Below are 20036 nucleotides of genomic sequence, written 5' to 3'. Positions count from 1 at the left end.
CAACACCACCATTTATATACACGAGACCTCACCTTACAAATGTCTCGTTGTAAACCATTCCGTCGCAGCCTCGAAATATCATGTTGATTTCGCACATTCGCAAGCGATGCAACACAGGAGACTTGGCTTGCATACAGCAGAGACATAGGAATACCGACGGCGCAAAATGGTCCTTTTTGGGCTTAGAAGCAATCGTGAGTTAGTCGTGATTGGTTCTTGTGTCTCAGTCGGGCGCATCTTGCCAGCAGATATGTCGTCTCCCCCGCATCTGCCCTGAATCTTGTCAACTACGCCGTAGGGCTGCATAAGTCTCATTCTTGATTGGCGCGCAGAATGAGCTCCTTCGAGCGGGTAGATAGATAAACGTCTGCATACCTCCCGCCAGATTGCGTCTTTCGTCAACATTTCTGGACTGGAAGTAGTTGATCTTGCGCCCCAACGTGTGGCCAGTGTTCCATTTGCGTTGCCAAGCCAGCACAATCTTCCCACAATGGTCGGCGTTGCAGGAAGATCCAAGGGTTTTCGGACATGTCGGCAGCGGAAGAAGGGTGTAAGTGAACACGCGGTGTTGCCTTTTCAAATCCGGAGACCTGACCTGTCCAAGTGTGATCTCCCACAGCCAATCTGCGGCAACTGCTCAAGGCTTAACATCACATGTGAATATGACCGACGACAGGTCTTCATCAACGTAACAGGGCCAGGGAATGCTGGACGGACAACATTCAAGCCGTCTTGTACCGATGTAGTGCTTCCACATTCGCTGGCTCGCTCTGCATATGAGGACAAGTACATCAGCCTTCTGTGGGATGCCTGGTCCCCATGTGGAACTCCTTCCGCCGAAATATCTGCCAACTACCCTGTCTACAGCTGGGTCTCTTCAGCTAGGGACCTTTACCAAGATGAAGATGGACTGCGTCGAACCTTAATTGCCATGTCCTTGAGCACTCTAGGACAAAAGGATGGCCAGGCATATTCCACCGCGAAGGGGTTCCAGACGTACGTTCAGGCGTTGAGTGAGGTGAATGTAAGCCTGCAACATCCCAAAAGATGGAAGTCTGATGCCGTCATGGTTGCGTCGCAGGGACTTGGACTCTTTGAGGTGAAATCGCCTGTGTACTCTTGACGTATCCCATACTAATAGTGGCAAGCTTCTGTACGGAACGCAGGAGCGCGTCCAAGCCGACGGATCTCAGGTGAAAAGCTGGCATAACCACAACTTGGGTGAGCTGGCTCTTATCCAACAAAGAGGCCCCAAGTCGTTTATTGAAGGCCACGCACACCATATCTTTTCGGGAGTGAGAATGCACCTCGTAAGTTTACATCCAGTGAAATTCAGCAAGAGGAAGTTGACTTTCATAGGCCATAGCTGGGTGCATGAGCAGAAAGAGAAGCTTCCTTAGCGACATGGCATGGAAGACAGTTCCGTGGGCCAAAATCCCAAAGACCCCAAAGGACGTCATGCTAGACATTCTCATCGACGTCCCAGCTGTACTCGAGGAAGTCGACATTTTGAAAAGCAACCCAAGCGACTACAATTGCCAGCGCTTCATGAAGACATACCAGCGTCTGGACCGGGAGATTGTATGGTGGCTCGAAAATCTCAGCCCGCCTACCGACATCCTCCACGAATTACACGAGCGGAAATACAAAAACCCCACAGCCGACGAACTCGCCGTCGCCCACGTCATGACATGCTTCTGGACGGTCTGTATTCTAGTCTACAGCTCACTCCACGCGGTGCTGAGTAGCACCTTCAATTTACCAGGCATCGAGGTGATGGAGCAGGCAGAGCGGACAAACCCGCGGCAATACTGCCTCTTGATCGCTGACGCCGTTGAGGTCTTCTTCCAACCCGAAGCTGGAACCTTTGGAATGCATGCAGCCCCGTTCCCCATCGGCATGGCCATCAAGTATCTAATGCTCACCGAAGGCTTCTCCTCCAAAGACTGCATGAGACTCATAGGATACTTCAGTAGGCAAAGTGGTGGTGCTGCTATGGGTAGTTTCTTGGCAAACACACTCTTTGTATGGAACTAGAGGGGCGCTCGTTAGTTCGTTTGAGTTCACAATAAGAGTGGTGCCTGGCCAGGGCCTGCGATCTACTAGTCCATTTGAATTTAGCTTTAGAAACTTCGAGGTTGAGAACCCCTGGATATATCATTGACCCGATTAGCTTGTGTGTGAGAACTCGGTTGGGTTGCGTTCTTCGGGAGTCCTTACTTCTCAACCTCTTTGGCCATACCTTACCTTTCTCTGATGACTCTCGTTCAAGAACCGCTGCGGTCGGTTACTGATCGCGGCACCCGCTGGGAAACAATATAAGGCCAGCCGCCAGCCCCTCTGCAGTTTCTCAATTCTCCTCCTCATTCTCCTCCTCATTCTCCTCCTCATTCTCATCCTCATACTCGTCCTCATACTCGTCCTCGTCCTCGTCCCCCTCCTCATCTTCGTCCTTACTGACATCTTCACAGGAAAGTCCCGCCCGATACGGCGGAGGGGCGGGCTCTCTCGGCTCGACGGCCCCTCGCATAGGGGGGTCTACAACTACACGACAGGTCCCTCGTATAGGGGGTTCTACAACCTTTTTTAATCTTTGGAACTTTCTAGTGTCCCTGGTATTACACTGCCTCCAGGTTGATGCACCCTTTTCTTGTTTTCATTGCTGTCTCTGGCTTGTTCAGGGTTGTGAAGAAGACTACTCTCTCTTCGTGGTGCATGCCATTTCTGATGATGAGCATGTTTGACCTTGCCTTGGATAAATACCATACTCATGTTCGACTAGACGTTGACGTAACACACAACACATGACATGCAATCGGGCAACTTCATTCAACTCGTGTCAATTCACTACTGCGACTCTCCAACATCACGCAAATAAGCCACCCCCTCGTCTATCAGCTTTACCTCCGCTAACATCACGTCAACTCAAGACAAAGAGAAGGCATGTCCACGTTCCGCATGCCATGAAACAGAATTTTTAAAATCGCGTCGAGACCAAACCGAGAAACACGATATCGATGCCACCCAGCGGGGTTGCCGTTCCAATCCGTCAGTCAATCCCCATCCGAAATCCATGTCTTTCTTACGCGAAAAAAGGTTTTCCCTTCCCTGGACTCATACTGAGGGCGGGTGTTTTGATGTCGTGCACTATAATAGTCAAGAGTGTAGTAGGAAACGTGTACCATCCCCGGTCCATGGCATGGTTTCTCCGCGCCGCGGCACACCAAGCAAGGACTGTCGGCTAGGGCCACGGAATGAAGGACGAGACTGAAAGAAACAGAAATTCAAATTTGCCGCGTCTCAAAACATGACGATCCGCCTGATAAAAAATGTGGCCACTCTTTGGCCTTCTGTGACAGCACAGAGTCCCTGAAAAAAAGGCCAGTCGTTGGCTTTTGGGTATCCCAATATTCTTAGCAATAGCATGCCATGTAGTTTGGTCTGCATTACGTCTCCCTTCCCATACGACCGAATGATGATCCGAACCCAACGCCGAGGGATGAAAAAAGCGGGAAACGTATATTGAAAATGTATGATAACAGACGGCCCAGGCGTGGAGCACAGTGATGAGACCATGCGCCTGGGGTGGTAGGTAGTAAAGTAGAAGCCGTGGGGTTACGTTCTAGAGGCGGCAAGACAGTATCACACCGTCCAGGTCGTATTTGCGGGGGGTATATATACGGAGAAGAGCAGACATGATCAATATCACCTCTCAATGCTTTCGGGGCTCATCATGCCCATGCCCTCATCCTTGTCGGTCTGACTGGCATTGCCCTGGCTCTGCACGCTCTCGTTCCGCTCCATGCTAGGGGGAAGGGCGATTGCAGCCGGGTTGGGGCCTGTACCGTTGATGTTGACATTTTTGACCTTCTTCGCCGGCGTGGTGTTGCCGCCCTTCTCGGGAGAAGCGTTGACGGCACCTTGCTCTTTCTGAGCCTGCGCCGCCAACTCCATCTTCTTCTTCTTCTTGGCGAGGGCGATCTGTTCTTTGGGAGGTCGCTTCTGCGGAGAGACAATCTTTCCGGATGCACCAAGACGCGGGCGAGGCCTCCTCTGTTTGACAGGCAGCTCCTCGTCTTCGACGAGGGGAGCGTCGCTATTGGCATGCAACTTGGCGAGAAAGAAGTTCTTGATCAAGCCAATCTGCCCGTGGATGTTGTCCGTAGTGACGGGGTCCACAGGCGGCAGCGAGTCGAACAAGTCTGTGACCTCGGTGCCGGTGGTCTGTGTCTGCATCTGGTACTGGTTGCGCACGCGAGACTGGAGCAAGTGAAGAGGAACCGAGAGCACATCAAGACCCATCTCCTTGTCCAGACCGAGCGCCTTGAATCCGAAGAAATCTTCACCAAGATCCTCTGCGAAGTCGCCACTAACGAACTGCTCGCTGCCGTCCTTGAAGGCTCCGACTCCGTCCTGGCCAGCTTCTTGGGTAAGGGCAGGACGCAGCAGCTCGGTCAGATGCAGCTTCATGCGCTCGTGAATACCGCCAAGCTTCGTGCTCAGCCTGTCGATATCGTCCTTCGCATAAGACTCCAGGTTGACCAAATCGCAGCCGTTCTCGTCCAGGGTATGCAAAATGACCTCCTCAGGAGTGAAGCGGTTCTGGAATCGAGGTCCGTGTTCAGAACGAACTGCTTCCTTCTTCTCAGCTTCCCGATAGACATTGAACGTGTGGATGAGCTTCTCGAAATAGTCGGACGCGATGCTGGTCAGAGTGTCGATGGCAGAAGGCTGGAGCTCTTCGAAACCGGTGTGGTAGAGGATCTTGGCCACGGACCGCTGCAGGGCATTGTGGCAGGTCTCCGGGGCAATGACGGGCCCGTCGTCGGCGATGAAAGAGGGCTCGGCGTCCTGCTCGACAAACGCCTCGTAGTTGGACTTGGGAAACTGGTTGTTGTAAACCTGGAAAAGTTAGATTCGTTCTCTTAGCTGCGTCGTCGGACAAACCTGAGTCTGAATCTGCATCTGCTTAATCACGCCGATCTTGCTCGACAGTTTCCTCGTCTCTTGGATTTGACGAATGTTGGTGTCGATCTTGCTGGTCAACTTGCTCTTGGGCGCAACAAAGTGGCCTTCAGGGATCAGCCGAAGATATTCCTCGTGCTGGTTAATGACGTGACCCTCGCCGTCCTCGATCCACTGCAGCTTGGGCTGGATGTCGGGGATGACCGTCAGAGGCTCGTAGTACGCGGGAACGACCTTCTCCTCTTCGCCTTCCATGCCCTCCGCAAGAGTCTCGGCAGGCTTTGCTGCTTCCTTGGCGGCGATGGCTGAAGAGTCGGCAGAGTGGCTGATGACGCCCAAGGACTCGGCCTCTTTCTGGTTCCTCAAGTACCATCGAATGCCTGCCTTGTTTCGGAGGAGTGCAGGTGCGTCGACATTGAGCCTGTTGTCCTTGAAGAGCTGGTACCGCTCCTTGGCGATGAGCGCACGATCCTTCTTGGTAACTTGCTTCCAGATCTTATACTCGTCGTCCTCGTAAGCCTGTTCTGCTGCCTCGTTGAGCGCCTGCCCTAAGGCCATACCGTTCAGGGTCGGTCCGTCAATGTCCATGGCGTCGGCGTTGCTACCGATGCCGGAGTGCCCGTTGATGCCGCCAGGGGTGGCTGACCCGCCAATTGGTGTACCGAAGCCATTGCTACCGTCGACGGCCTCGGAGCCTTCCCGTCCCTTGGCAAGCAGACCGTTGAGTTGGAGCAGCGGCTTCTGATCGACACTCGGTGTGCCCTCTTTCTGGTCGGCTGGCTGTTTTCTGGACTTGCCGCCCTTGGTGCCTGCTGTACGCCCACGAGATGACATGATCGGCTCGTCGTCTGAGTCATCACCGCCGTCTTCTTCGCCGCCATTCTGCTTCCGTCGCTCTTCGGCCTCGACCTCGGCTCGTGGCCTAATGACAAGGTCTGGGATGAGGGGGATAAGCTTCTCTGCCTCCTTCCTCATTCCATTGGCCATGCGGCGGAGAGGGTGTCCCATGTCTTGGTTGTATTTCAGGCAGTTGTCCCATATCAGGTTAAGGTCGGTGACGAAATCCGCCTTGGATTTGTACGTGAGAGACTTGAGCTTCTTGGTCATGGTTCCCAGGTCCATCGGTTGCTTGATCACTGCGGGGGTCATTAGCCAATCCTGGTGAAATCCGTCTGCCTAGAGACTTACGTATGTAGTAATCAGGCGCATCCCTCTTGTTCACCCTTTGCAAAAAGGGCGTCGAGTATTCCGTATGTGCCTTCAATTCTGTCAAGACCTTCTCGACGGCTTCGTACAACTCTTCTTGGTTGACGTTCTCTTCGCTCGCCCATTTACTTCGGTTCTTTCGTACTTCGTTCATCAATGATCGCAGTTCCGCGTCTGATGCGCGAACTTGGTCGCGTTTCAAGTCTATCCTCGCAATCAGATGCTTGAGGGTCAGACTTGACGCGCCGAGGTTGGCGCTGCTGAGCGAGCCGTGGTTCTCGGCTTGGGCGCCGTTGGTAGTGGTATGGTTATTGTTGTTTTCCATCTCTGCCTGCAACTGCTTTTCTGATTCTTCCAGCTGTTGCTGCTCGAGCATGGCGGTGCGGTCGTTTTCGAGGGTATAGAATACTGTATGGAAGCTGCGTCTGGCGGCCTCCTCGGTCGCGTTGCGCGCCTCTTGTAACTGTTTGCGCGCATCCTCGCTGGTCTTTGCGAGGTCCTGGGACCCGTCGGCTTGTTTGAGTTTATCGAGTTGCTTGCCGGGTGAGCTCACGGAGTGCACGGGCGAACTGCCGGACTTGGAGGGGGAGAGGAGGGAGCCGGCGCCGGCAGCCGCGGTGCCGTTCTTCGACTTGTGCGCGTCGGCATCCGTCGCGTCTTCATCGTCTTCGTCGTCGTCATCGCCATAGTCGTCTTCGTCGATGACCCGCTTGGCCTTCTTTAATGGAGGCTCCTGGATCGGCGCATGGTCGGTGGTAGGGGGTAAGATGGAGGGGGAGGGGGCGGAGGGGCGGCGAAGGGCATCGATGGCGGGATAGTTGTATGAACCGTCATCAGCAAATAACAGCGAGATCTTTGACTCGCTCTTGTGATAGAGATCCTTGAACAAGGCGCGGCGTCGCTCATCTTCAATATCAGGTTGTGCCTCAGGCATCAAAGCCATGGAGTTGTCGACGGGGGTTCCAGTTCGCTGGGAACCATCATCAAGTTGATGGAACAAGCGACTGGAGGATTGGTGATGGAGAGAGGGCGGTTGCCATGCGTGCTGGCCGTTGGGGAGGGACATCTTGAGCCCTTGTTGATGATAGCGACAAGCGGGCCGAGTGTCGCCATGCGCAACAAAATGCGCTCGTCAGGGACCGAGTCCGGGCGGCAAAGGGGTGTTACGATCGCATCAGTGAAAAGAGCGACATCGATAGAGATGACCGACGGAATCTGAGGGTGCGACGGGTTGCGGTTGTGATGTTCTGATGGATTGTAATAGGGGGGTTTTGGCGTTGTTCCAAGAGGTGAGGTTGAGGATTTGGAGAGGCTCGTACCAAGTGTACGCGATGGAACTTTTCCCTTGCCTGAACACGGCGAGCCGGCCGCTGGGTGCGGTACAGAGGACTTTGGACGGCCACCTACGAGCGAGCAACGGGTGCCACCCGCACTGTCGCATCAATCCCAAAATCACAGGGAGGCTTCTTTTACTGCTAATCACCACTTTCATCTATTTTTCGGACCCAGAAAAGACGTGCACTGGGGTCATGTTGAGTGTCGCGGTCGCCGACTGCAGGTACAGGAACCTCGAGTGCCGACGACGGCGCGAGGCGACCAGGCCACCGCACTCCCCTTCCCCCTTGGATCCCCAGCGATCGGATCGCGTATGATGTCGTCACGTGACGGATGACCAACCCGTCGCTGTGGACAATGAGCCCAGCAAGTGAACAGCAGAGTTTGGCTTGCGGCAGGCTCTGTAATGCTACGCCGGGCTGGTGATGCGTGCTGACTGCACAGGTCAGTCCGGTGCGCTTCGGCGACCACTTTGATAATCCACCACCGCTGTTGCGACACCCTCATCCCGCTGCACCTTCACATTTCACCATCCGCCATATAAAGAGGCCACCACGCGTCTTCCCAGACGAGACATCGCGACTCGCGCTCCTCTCCATGCCCTCCACGGCCCACGGGATAACCCGCCCGGGCCACCTAGTACCGACCCCAAAAAAAACCTCGGGGGCATACCCCTGTCCTCGTCCCTCGCAGCCTGGGGCGTCCAGCAGGTCCCGCCCGCCACCAGCTTGTGGTGCACATCTTCTTTCGTCAGTGGGCTGAGTTCTGCCCGATGCCAGTGGATGGAGGAGGTGGTGCTTGTTCCCGCAGCAATCCAATCCAATACCTGGCAGCCCAGCAAAAGCTCTCTCTCCCTCCCGATCCAGTCGTCTGGAAGCTCCGGCCAGCTGGACACACCTCACACCCTCGGCTGTGACGAACCCCATTACGAATACCCTTTCCTCATTACCTTACCTGCACTGTCTCGCCGTGCTCTCTCTCTCTCTCGCCTCGAGCAACCACTTCGATCATCCCGTCCCATCATGACAACTAGTAGCTAAGCTACTGCTACCCTTACCGAGTCAACCCACGCATAACGCACACTTCGACCACGAACCGAGCTACATACACTGCATCCCACCCAATCAAACCACACCCTGCAAGAGCCGCAGGACCCTTCGAAATGCGGATACGCTTGCCCTTTGCAGGTGCGTCAAAAGCTTCAGCTGGCCCTGGATCTAGCCCTCCATCTGGGTGGGATCCATCCATCTCGCAGATCCGAATCGAGCTCCCCATGTCTGCCAGGGATATTCTTAGCTAACACTGGTCTCTTGCAGGCGTCTTCTTCGCCCTCCTCCTCGTCGCCGGCTACGCAGGCCTGACCTCCCTCCAATTGGGCCAATACGTAAACGACAAGGTCTTGCACTTTGCAACATTCTTCCTCCTGACCCTCGTCTTCTACTGGATCCTCGATACCAACCGCCGCCGTACCCTCAACCTTACCTTGACCGTTTGCACGTTCGTACTCGGAGTTGGCTCCGAATTCCTGCAGGGCTTCCTCCCCAACGGCCGCGAGTTCGACTTTTACGATATTGTTGCCAACGTCGTAGGCTCCCTGGCGAGCATAGGGCTTTGCTCATGGTACCACAAGCGTATGCTCGAACGTAAACGCCGCACCAAGACGTACGCACCCGTTCCTGGCGAGGATGACGAGGACGTCGAGCTCGGCGAGGGCCACGAGACGGGCGTCATCGAGTCGAGTGGTGCGAGGGACGGCGGCGACGTGGGCGGCAGCAGTGGACGGACGCTTGAGCAAGAGGTGGACAACTGGGACGAAAATCAGGTGGACGATTGGGACGAAGACGATGCCGACGGTGATATTGGCGGAGTCAAGGGCAAGGACATTGACTCTGGAGACATTGGCGAGTCCAAGAAGCGGGCTGAATAGTGCATACTCCACGAAAACAGGGAGACTGATGTATGATGGATGACCACGGAGTTACGATCTGGCGTTCGGAAGGCTTCATCCTAGTAGCGTGTTTCGTCATAGAGAAAAATTGCCTAGGTTTCTGATGGTGCTTTTTGAAATATGTGCCATGACTTTAATGTTGATTGTACAATTCCAAAAGCGTGAACAAGTGTTACTTTTATATCTAAGCAGTCCGAATTATGTATACGCAAGCCCCGGACTTCCAATGTATATATGAAACTGTCCAAATCTTCAGCCCGCAGAAAAAGCACAAACATGCAGGTCACCATCCAAAGGCCTCATTGTGCCACACCACTTCGCGGCCCCTCATGACCCATGCTCCGACATATTCCCGCATCTCCCTGCCCATCTCCGTGGGCCCGCACACGAGCACGGCCACCCTCTCCTCCGCACCTTGCCTGAAGAAGTCGTCGACAATATTCCTCAGGTTGGGGCGCTTGCGGTTGTGGTCCGCTGTGAAGAGATTTCGCGTGCGGTCACGGTACATGGGGTTCATCTCCATCTCGCCGTCTGCGTTGGTCTCGGCGGGTACGCCGGCCATGGGGCCCGTGGTAGCGGAGTTGAGGGAGTCGCCCGTCAAGAAAATCTGGACGTTGCTATCCTCAAGCAAGCTCTTGGGCGACTTGTCGGTGGTCATGGCCCAAGTTGCGTCACCGGCTCCCCGGACGGCCCAGACCATCTCGACCTTGGCACTCGGGTTATCCTGGAGGATGGCCTGGTAAATGGGCACGGTAAAGGTGGCTCCCACGCCGCCAGCCACCAACAAAACACGATCGACGGTCGAGCCGATGAGTTTGTCGAAATGGATAGATGCCGCGCCATAGGGGCCCTCAATGCAGAGCGGGATCTTCCCGTCGCTGCCGCCTCCCGCGTTTGCAAAGTAGCCAAGGTGCTGGGTCAACGGGCCGTTAAGTTGGCGAGCAACGAGGGTCAAGTCACCGGTCTCCTCGTCAACAGAAGCCACGGTAAAGGGGTTGAAGAGGAACTCGTAAAGCAAAGCTTCCGAAGACGAGTGACCGCCACCGGGTCTAGCGGCGGCGGGGATGCTGAGATAGATGTGGGACCCCGGCCGGCTGCGGAAAGCGTTGACCTTGAACTGAGGGATTGAAGCTGAGATCTTGACCAGGTTGGTCCCAGGGATAGTCTCTAGCTTGGAAAAGGCCATGACGGTGCGCAGACGGCGTACAACGAGGTCAATGAGGAACACGATGATGGCTTTGGCCATGAACAGCCGAGAGGACTTGGCGTGGAAGAAAACCAATGGCGGGATAGCAAATGCCCCAATTAAATGGGTGATGAAGAAGATTCGGTAGGAGTACTTGCGAATAGCGACAGTGGCGGTCGAAGTCATCATGTTCATGGCTGCAAAGGCGACGACACCGGCAAAGACGACGGGGGCGAACAGACGGCTTGTCACAATACCCTTGGCGACAAAGAAGTTGAGGTAAAAGAGAGCGTGGAGGACGAGAAGTGACAATGTCACTCGAGACAATACTCGATGCCATTTGTTCAGCTCCTCGTGGGAAGTGCGAAAGACTTTGGCGATGGGACTGAAGCTCTTCAAGGCCAGCAGATACTGGAATGGAATCTGTGACACGGCAACGATACCGAAGCGTTTCGTGATGTGGAGATAGTCTGTGAGGCGTCAGTACGTCCAATTGTTATGGCAAATTGACCAAATTATCATCAAGCAACTTCTCCAAACCCATTGAGTCTCTCATTGACGAATGAAAAGGATTGCCACTTACCCTCACCAGTCTCCAAGGTAGACAGAACAAGCAGCCAAGCGAACCAAGCAACACTAAAGACCCATTGGTCCTTCTGACCCCAATGCTGTCCCATAAAGTAGACATCATCGTTCAGCCACCACTTCACTTTCCTCACATTCGCATCCAGATTGCCAACCCAGCTTTGCCTCCTGGCTTTCAGGTCTGGAGAATCCGGAACTGCATCGTAGGCGGCGCTCGATTGTACCCGCTGTTTGAGATAGACGAACAAACGAAGGAGAAGAGCCAGGATGATGGGCGTCAAAGCCGAGAACTGGGCATACGTGCCGTACCGGTCCAAGGTCTGCCGTCTCAACTGGACCTCCTCGCGGGATAGGTCGAGAAATTTGTACGGCCAACCCATGGTTGATCTCGGCGGATCTCACGGACGACGATGGGGAAGATGGCTAAAAAGATCAAGCCGGGATTGCTGCTCAGAACCGCATGGGTGACATGGAGGTTGGTCTTTAAGAGAATGGAGGTTATCCGCAAGCTCGGACCGAAGCGGATTGTTAATCAAAGGATTGGAGTTGCGAAGGTTCACATTCCACGTATTTACGGCGCGGGGGTACGAGGATCATACACAGGTACGAACGCCGGTTCCTTCCAGCTGGCTTCTTTTGCTCAGGTCCCAGCGGCACAAGCTTCCCGGAGGCGCGCCCTTCAGCGCTCGCGTCAACCAGCCGTGATTGCCTGCTTGAAAACGGGGGTTTCTGATTGGTCCATGAGATCGAGACTAGCGATCTGACCCCTGAGCTATCCCCCCATCGACCCCGTTTCGTAGTGGAGGCTGCCCCAAGCATCCCGCGAGAACCCTGCGTCGGAGTTGAGATGGAGGGACCCTCCTCTGGGCACCGACTAAGCGTCATTCTTCCACTTTATTTCTTCTCTGCAGACGACAATGTCTTGATGCTGCATGTGCCGCCTGCCAATTTGATTGAGATTTGCGTCGCGACTCACCTGTGTGGTCTCGTGGTCTCATATTCCCTATCTTCTCTCGTCCGTTTCCCCGATTTAAGCCTCCTTACAGAGGCCAGCCTTCGTAATTAACGACTACGACTGCATCTTGAAAGACTCATCGACGATCAAAATGGAAACACGAGCATCGTTTCTTGTGCGACGATGTCACGGGTCACTCTCGGGCGATAAGGCAAACGACACAGTCAACCACTGCGACAGCGTCACTCAACGTGATTGGCGTTTGTCGCCCTGGTCCACAATTGCGGCCTGGTCATGCAGCACCATGGGGCGGACTTGCCGTCCCCTCACTAAAGCCTGATCTTCAAGATGATTTACATATCGTTGTTCTCATCTTGTCGTTGCCCGGGTTCAACACATTCAAGTCATCTTCTTCGTCCTGAAGTTCGTTACCATGGATAATAAGACCTGCGCAAATTGCCATGAGCTGAAGTTCTCCTGCTGGAAAAAAGGTACGCATCCATCGATCTCTGATCGTGTCAAGCTAACCAAACCAACAGGAACCGGGGAAAACTGGACAGAATTCAGACGTGAATCATCACAGCAAGGCCAAATACTGCCAACGGCTGACTTTGATGTTTGCATCATGTGCGTGCGGTGATCATCCACGATTCTCTCTGCTAACGCTCATCCAGTGAGGCCCAAGCCCTTAAAATTCGCCAATGTCAAAACTGCCGCAAGCAGTTTTCTTCCGTATTTGAGATACCAGATCTATGGTGGAAAGGGTATTGCAAAGGTGCCAACGCCTACTTTGGCCACGAGGTGACGGTTGGCGATGAGGGCGAGGAGACCGGGTTGAGTACGTTGCCAGGCCGCCACGGTTTGAAGAAGCTAATATGTATCAGATACATGGGCACGATTTCCCATCAAATTGACAAACAAATACCATCCAGGGTACGAATGGTTCAAGCTGAACATCTTCACGCGATGGATCGCAAAAACACAACAAACAATTCTCATCGTTTTCGACCTTCATCCGCCCACGGCAAGCTGCGTTGAGCGAGTGCCGGTTGGCGAGCCGGATCCTTTATTCGCGATCCCAGATGAACACAGCTACATAACTCCATACTGGATATATACTCGCATCTTGGAGAAAGTCGTCACTCTGCAAGATGCCGCCGTCTGGTCGGTGCGCGATACCGTGAGGAACACAGAAAAGGAGAGGGACGGCCCGACAAAGCCAAAACCGGCCCCCGACTACCGGCATTTGCACGAGACTGCCCGGCATGCCATTCATGTTTCCGAGACATTAGAATTAGCTGTGAAGGCTGCCAGGCAGATTTTGGTGCAACACGGGACCATTAAGGCAGACTGGAGCGGGGCGCAGCCTGATGCTGCCTGGAAGAGGGCCTGGAATCACGCCAACAGTCGCCTGCTGTTCTTCGAGGATATGCTCGGCAGCCTGCAAGAGAGGTCCGCCTCGAACAAGGCGCGCCTTCTCAACGAGATTGCACTTGCCTTCAACATGGTCGCTCAATTCGATTCTGGAGTCTCGGTCGATATCGGCCGCGCGGCACAAAGAGATAGCGAAGCTATGAAGACGGTCGCCTTTCTTACCCTACTGTTTCTTCCAGCCACTTTCGTCTCTGCCGTCTTCAGCACTACCTTCTTCGAGTTTGACTCTGGCTCAGGGGAGTGGCTTATGTCTGACAAGTTTTGGGTGTACTGGGTTGTCGCCATTCCAGTAACCATCGTGACGGCTTTGATGTGGTATCATTGGCAGAGGATATTCCCGCCAACGTTATTTGGCGATATGCGTTTTCAGAAGAATCCACCAGAGGAACATGAAGAAGCGAGACCTAGAATGCGGACGCTGAGTCTTCACAAACTGTCAACTTCTGGCCACGAAGGAGGGAAATCCGTAGTGTAGGTGGGCGCTGCGCCGCAGAGCCTGCATGTTGGACCCATTTCGCCTCCAATCACAGGAAGCATGGTAGATATTTCGACGCAAGACAGCGGTAAGCGCCCCGTTGATCACGTTGGATGGAGGCAGTGTGCAACTGTAGCAAATGAACTATACCCGAGGCATCGCTGCGGCGTGCTCACAACACTCCGCCCCATTTCAACTCTTGTCTGTCTTCAGCACCCGACTGCCATCTCGCTCGTCTCCGATTGACACCTGCCTCTCCAAACAGCTCAAAGACGTCACTGTAGATTTCAATACCTGTCGCTGTACTGGACAACACGTTCCCGATCTCCATCTGAGCATGCCTATTGTCCACAGCCCGTCGAGGGGACAAGGCTACGTTAGGCTCCTTCGATTCGCATTCCGTCTTTAGGAGAATGTCGGCATACGATAGACATCACAATAGCAACGTACTCGCGTCGCATCATGTTAACGCGGATGCCTCCCACCAAGGGAGGCGAACATGGGACTCGGCCATTGCGGACGATGATCGCAATCATACTCCGAGGAAGAGGGCTAGGTTGAACGAGTCCGGTAATGGAGATAGCGATTCTTCGACCGGAGTTCTAAAACTGTTGTCGCATGATGCGTATACTGTCGGATGGGTCGCGGCTCTTCCCATCGAGATGGCCGCTGCGCAAGCGATGCTCGACAACGTCCATCTGCCTCTATCGATGAACCCAAACGACAGCAACGTCTATGCCTTTGGCAACATAGGAAACCACAACATTGTCATCGCATGCCAGCCATCAGGGCAGTACGGCATCACCAGTGCCGCATTAGTTGCAAACAACATGCGTTGGAGCTTTCCCTCAATCAAAATACGACTCAGGGTCGGTATCGGTGGCGGTGTGCCCGATAAAGTTGACATCCGACTCGGCGATGTCGTGGTCAGCAATCCGACTGCGGCTTGTCCTGGAGTCATTCAGTACGACTTTGGGAAAACTGTTCAGGCAGGTCGTTTCCAACTTTCAGGAACACTAAACAAGCCTCCACACGACGTTCTTGCCGCAGTCGCCAAGTTGCGAGCCGACCATCAGCTGTCTCCTAGTCGAATGCCAGAATTTCTCGCAGGCATGAGAGAACGAAACATCATGATGGATGCGTACACATACCGCGGAGCTGGACAGGACCGACTTTATAGAGCCACATATGATCACGTTGGGGAGAGCTGCGACGACTGCGATTTGTCACAGCTGGTGATACGGGGCCCTAGGTCCAACAACTACCCGAAGATTCACTACGGTGTCATTGCATCCGCAAATCAGGTCATGAAACATGGGCAGACGCGGCATCGTCTCGCACATGAGCTTGAGGTTCTCTGCTTCGAGATGGAAGCGGCCGGCCTGATGGATAGCTTTCCATGCCTAGTCATTAGGGGGATCTGTGATTATTCAGATTCACACAAGGCCAAGCAATGGCAAGAGTATGCTGCGGCGACCGCAGCAGCCTATGCAAAGGAGCTCCTTTCTGTCTTTCCGTCCGAAGAAATCCACCAGGACTCCATGGCGGATGTCAATATAGTATCCTCTCGTCAGTGTTTTTCCAACCACAGCAATTGTGACCGAATATTGACGTTGATGTAGACGAAACGTCGCTATTCGATCATCGGAATGATTTCCTTGAAACCTTGAGATTTGAAGAAATAGACAGTCGACATTCAACCATCAAATCTGCGTATACCAAAACATGTCAATGGCTGCTGAAGCATCCTGACTACATTCGCTGGCTAGATGACAAAAGTTTCGCCAGTCACCATGGCATCCTTTGGATTCGGGGAAAGCCAGGAGCAGGAAAATCTACCCTTATGAAATATGCCTACTCGCGTGCAGGGCAGAAGGCAACAAAAGATGCTGCCACGATATCCTTCTTCTTCAACGCCAGAGGAGGTTTGCTTGAGAAATCGACTGAAGGAATGCACAGATCTCTTCTACTTCAATTATTAGAGAAAATTCCCGAGTTACAGGAAGTGCTAGACAATGCAGATTGTAGAGCGTTCCTCCGAAAAGACTCGGGCTCCTGGGATCTGTCTGTATTGCGAAAACTCTTCTCGACGGCAGTATCAAAGCTCGACCAACGACGAGTCACATGCTTCATTAATGCCCTCGACGAGTGCGACGAGAGCGAAGTCAGACAGCTACTAGACTTTTTTGAAGACTTAGGACAATGTGCTGTCCAAAACAACATCGGGTTCTATGTTTGCTTTTCCAGCCGCCATTACCCCCGTATGGACGTTGTCTACGGTATCCGATTCACCTTAGAAAATCAACCAGGCCATGAGCAGGACCTGAAAAAGTACGTGCGAAGCAAGCTCAGAACCGAGACAAAAACGCAGGCGGATGAGCTCACGGAAGAGATACTTCGGAAAGCGTCCGGGGTTTTCATGTGGGTAGTGTTGGTCGTCGACATTCTCAATCAGGAATTTCAAGATGGCCGTATTTTTGCGGTGAAAAAGAGACTTCAACAGATACCTCCAGAGTTGAGTAATCTGTTCAAAAATATCTTGATGAGAGACGAGAAGAATATGGGAGAGCTTCTATTGTGCATTCAGTGGTTACTTTTCGGCAAGCGCCCTCTGAAGCCTGAAGAGTATTACTTCGCACTGGTGGCTGGCATTGATTCTGATAGTCTTTGCGGGTGGAATCGAGAGAAAATCTCGACAGATTCCATGAATCACTACGTGGTCAGTTCCTCGAAAGGGCTTGCTGAAACAACGAAATCAAAGAAATCGACAGTTCAGTTTATCCACGAATCGGTACGGGATTTCCTTCTCAAGGAAGACGGCCTCAAGTCTTTGTGGCCGGAACTTGGGGACAACCCTGAAGGCAGAAGCCATGAACGACTCAGGGATTGCTGCCATGCCTATATGGGAGTCTACAATTATCCATATATTTCGGATGACGACTTCTTTCTAGATAAGGACACTGATTCGGCAAAGGGCCTCAAGTTAGACGCTACTCGGAAGTTCCCATTCCTCGATTACTCCACGAACCACGTTCTATATCATTGCGATGCTGTGGAACGGATGAGACTTCCCCAGGAATCATTCTTTCGAAAGTTTCAACTACTAGACTGGATTCGGCTCCACAACCTACTTGAACAGTTCAAAACACGACGATACAACATCTCAACAACTGCCTCGTATATTTTCGCGGAGCTTGGAATGGCATCACTTGTCGATATGCTGCTTCGTCAGAAAGATACACCGCTTCATCAGAAGGACATGCTACCTCATCAGAATGAGAAGCGAAGCCAGAATTCATCCCAGCGGTTCTCGTCGCCTTTCCATGCAGCCGTTCACTTAGGCCATACCACTACGGTACAAGTTTGGATGCGTCATATTGTGTTAGGAAATGTTTCAGAATCGCCTCAGCAGATGGAAAGCGCTCTCATGACAGCAGTAGAGAAACAGCATACCGGCATTGTAGAGCTGTTGCTTGATGCAGGAGTCAATCCCAACACGAAAGACAAATATCAAAATCCCTTGCTTTTGAAAGCTGCCGGAACGAACTTCCAGATCACCAGGCTTCTTCTTTCAAAGCACGTCTCTACAAAACAACATCAGGATGTGCGGCATTCGCGCTTGTCCTCAGCAACACCTGCTGAAGGAGACTGGAGACATGCTTGCCAACGCCAAGAGGCAGATGTTAACCAGAGGAATATCAGCGGTGAGAATGCGTTGTTCAGGGCTTGTGATAATAACCAAGTTGCAACAGCCAGGTTACTGCTGGAAAACGGTATCGACCCCGATGCAGTCTCCACATACTCGGAGTCGCCTTTGAATTTGGCTATTCACGAGGACCAAAACTTTGTGAAGCTTCTGATTGATGGGGGCGCGAATGTTAATTTGGTTGGCCCCGGTCGTTTCAGATCTCCCTTACACCACGCTGTTGAAGTTGGCGAGTATGATGTCGTCAAGTTTCTGATCGAGAGAGGTGCAGACGTCAATCTAGCCGGCGGCCAGCAAACGCCTCCTTTGCACCGAGCCATTAAATTTGATCAGGGAGATATCGCCGAGCTTCTGATCGAGGCAGGCGCAGATGTCAATCTAGTTAACCACATTTCCATGCCTCCTTTACACTATGCCATCGAAGCTAATCATGGACGTATGGTCGAGCTTCTGATTGAGAGAGGTGCCGACGTCATTCTGGCCCGCCGCAATTGGAAGCCTCCTTTACACTACGCCATTGAAGTCGATAAGGCAAACATCGTCGAGCTTCTAATTGAGAGAGGTGCAGACGTCAATCTGATCAGCCACGTTCAATCTCCTCTACATTACGCAGTTCAACTTGACAGAATGGACATTGTCGAGCTTCTTGTTAAAGGGGGCGCGGATATCAATCTGGTTGACCAAAACCTTAAATATTGTCCTCTGGAGTACGCGATTAAAACCGACAGGCAGCATATCGTCGAGCTTCTGCTCGATATGGACACCAAAGTCAACGGCATTTTGTACCAAGCCATCATTTTCAGAGCCAAACGAGTAATCAGAGTCCTCGTCGAAAACAAGTCCATCACCAGGGATTGCAGAGACAACCGGGATCTCACTTATCTCAAATACGCTATGGATAATGGGAAGGTCATCCTTGAGGTCAAGGCGAGCCAACTTCATTGCGACCGAGATCATCAGCTTCTCTGCTCTCTACTAGAAGCAATCACATCAAGAGATGAAGTGTCCATCCAGAACATTCTCGACCAAGGAGTGGACATAAATCAATTTTGTTGCTTCATCAGTCCTCTTTACCTGTCCGTACTCACTGGTCAACCCACCATCGTCAGGATGCTCCTGGAGAAGGGTGCGAGTGCTCGGTATGGGGATTGGAAAGGCCCAACCGCCCTTCGTCTTGCTGTCCACAGGGGAGACCCGGCTCTAGTGCAAGTATTACTTGATTTCGATGCGGACCCAAATGATATCGACAGCATAGGTCGGACCGCCTTGTTCGACATCGATCAAACCCATCAGCGTGCCATAAGTTTGACAAACTTACTATTAAGTGCTGGTACAAATCTCATGCATGAAGACTACACAGGGAATACATTTCTTGAATTAGTCTTGCGGCAGAAATTCAACGAAGAAACCAAACGGTTCATATCAGAAGTTGAAGACGGCGTTTCACCCCGAGGACGTGATTTTGTGCCGACTTTGCTCGTGGATGCAGCAAAAGCACATGTACCCGTTCTCATCAGTTGGCTTCTGGAGCTTGGAGCTGACCCGAACATGTCCGACAGACATGGATGTACGCCCCTCCTAGGAGCTATAGGCTCACGGCCATCAAGCCGTTTGAATCAAGTCGTTTGCCTACTGCTGGATAGGGGCGCCAATCCTACAATACCAGGCTTAGACGGCGAAACTCCGTTGGAAATGGCTACTCGGCTCGGAAGTTTGAGCGCGGAAAATATCCTGCAATCTCGAATCAAGGGAAGTTCTGGATAGAAAGTCGTATGCATTGTGAAAGGAGAAGGATATTCCGGTCGCAGCTAGTATTTAGCGGGATGTTTTCAACTGCTTTTCCCTCTACTTTGAGAACTTCTAATTACTGTCACATAGAATTCAATTCATAGACGGCCACGCGACGGCCTCTGAGGACTTCGGCGCAACAATGTGACGTTCGGCTGGCGCGCCGGCTTCGGCTGACCATGATGCTCCACATTTCTCCGGCCCGCGGCCAACAGCCCCGTTGAACTCGCTAGGACAAGAGCGCATTATGGGCCTTACTTCGTATGATTGATCCGAGAGTACTTCTACGAGGCCATTTACATTGAGCATCGGTATGTGAGAAATCTCGAGAAAGTTCACATTCCGTCTAGTTCACCCTGATGAAGATGAAGCGTCTTTGATTGAAGCCATGAGTATACCCTAGTACATACTAACAGTTACATGTGAGTAAGGCGTCCGTCTTGTGCCGAAGGT

At 52.7% G+C, this 20036-nt stretch overlaps 6 protein-coding genes across 6 annotated transcripts; 4 read left to right on the top strand and 2 right to left on the bottom strand.

Moving 5' to 3' along the window:
- Nucleotides 1–490: 490 nt before the first annotated feature.
- Nucleotides 491–2037, top strand: CGCA056_v006564 (uncharacterized protein; the record flags this gene model as incomplete). Its single annotated transcript, XM_037321813.1, has 4 exons — nt 491–550; nt 605–1024; nt 1149–1310; nt 1360–2037. 4 exons carry the CDS (start codon nt 491–493, stop codon nt 2035–2037), a joined length of 1320 nt encoding a protein of 439 aa, XP_037179753.1.
- Nucleotides 2038–3705: 1668 nt separating this feature from the next.
- SPT7 (Transcriptional activator SPT7) lies at nt 3706–7237 on the bottom strand (the record flags this gene model as incomplete). The annotated part of the gene is made up of 3 exons (XM_037321812.1): nt 3706–4902; nt 4948–6101; nt 6154–7237. The coding sequence occupies 3 exons, from the start codon at nt 7235–7237 to the stop codon at nt 3706–3708; spliced, it is 3435 nt and encodes a 1144-aa protein (XP_037179750.1).
- Nucleotides 7238–8668: 1431 nt separating this feature from the next.
- On the top strand, nt 8669–9433 carry CGCA056_v006562 (Uncharacterized protein; the record flags this gene model as incomplete). Its single annotated transcript, XM_037321811.1, has 2 exons — nt 8669–8693; nt 8823–9433. 2 exons carry the CDS (start codon nt 8669–8671, stop codon nt 9431–9433), a joined length of 636 nt encoding a protein of 211 aa, XP_037179749.1.
- A 304-nt stretch (nt 9434–9737) lies between these two features.
- Nucleotides 9738–11605, bottom strand: AIM14 (putative metalloreductase AIM14; the record flags this gene model as incomplete). The annotated part of the gene is made up of 2 exons (XM_037321810.1): nt 9738–11110; nt 11224–11605. The coding sequence occupies 2 exons, from the start codon at nt 11603–11605 to the stop codon at nt 9738–9740; spliced, it is 1755 nt and encodes a 584-aa protein (XP_037179153.1).
- Nucleotides 11606–12613: 1008 nt separating this feature from the next.
- On the top strand, nt 12614–14089 carry CGCA056_v006560 (uncharacterized protein; the record flags this gene model as incomplete). Its single annotated transcript, XM_037321809.1, has 4 exons — nt 12614–12671; nt 12720–12807; nt 12855–13018; nt 13065–14089. 4 exons carry the CDS (start codon nt 12614–12616, stop codon nt 14087–14089), a joined length of 1335 nt encoding a protein of 444 aa, XP_037179751.1.
- A 413-nt stretch (nt 14090–14502) lies between these two features.
- On the top strand, nt 14503–20013 carry Ank3-1 (Ankyrin-3; the record flags this gene model as incomplete). Its single annotated transcript, XM_037321808.1, has 3 exons — nt 14503–15658; nt 15712–19004; nt 20011–20013. 3 exons carry the CDS (start codon nt 14503–14505, stop codon nt 20011–20013), a joined length of 4452 nt encoding a protein of 1483 aa, XP_037179649.1.
- Nucleotides 20014–20036: the final 23 nt, after the last annotated feature.

Source organism: Colletotrichum aenigma, assembly GCF_013390185.1.
Source record: "Colletotrichum aenigma strain Cg56 chromosome Unknown KSG_Cg56_contig04, whole genome shotgun sequence".
Taxonomy (NCBI): Eukaryota; Fungi; Ascomycota; class Sordariomycetes; order Glomerellales; family Glomerellaceae; genus Colletotrichum; species Colletotrichum aenigma.
This window is presented reverse-complemented; position numbering and strand designations above follow the sequence as displayed.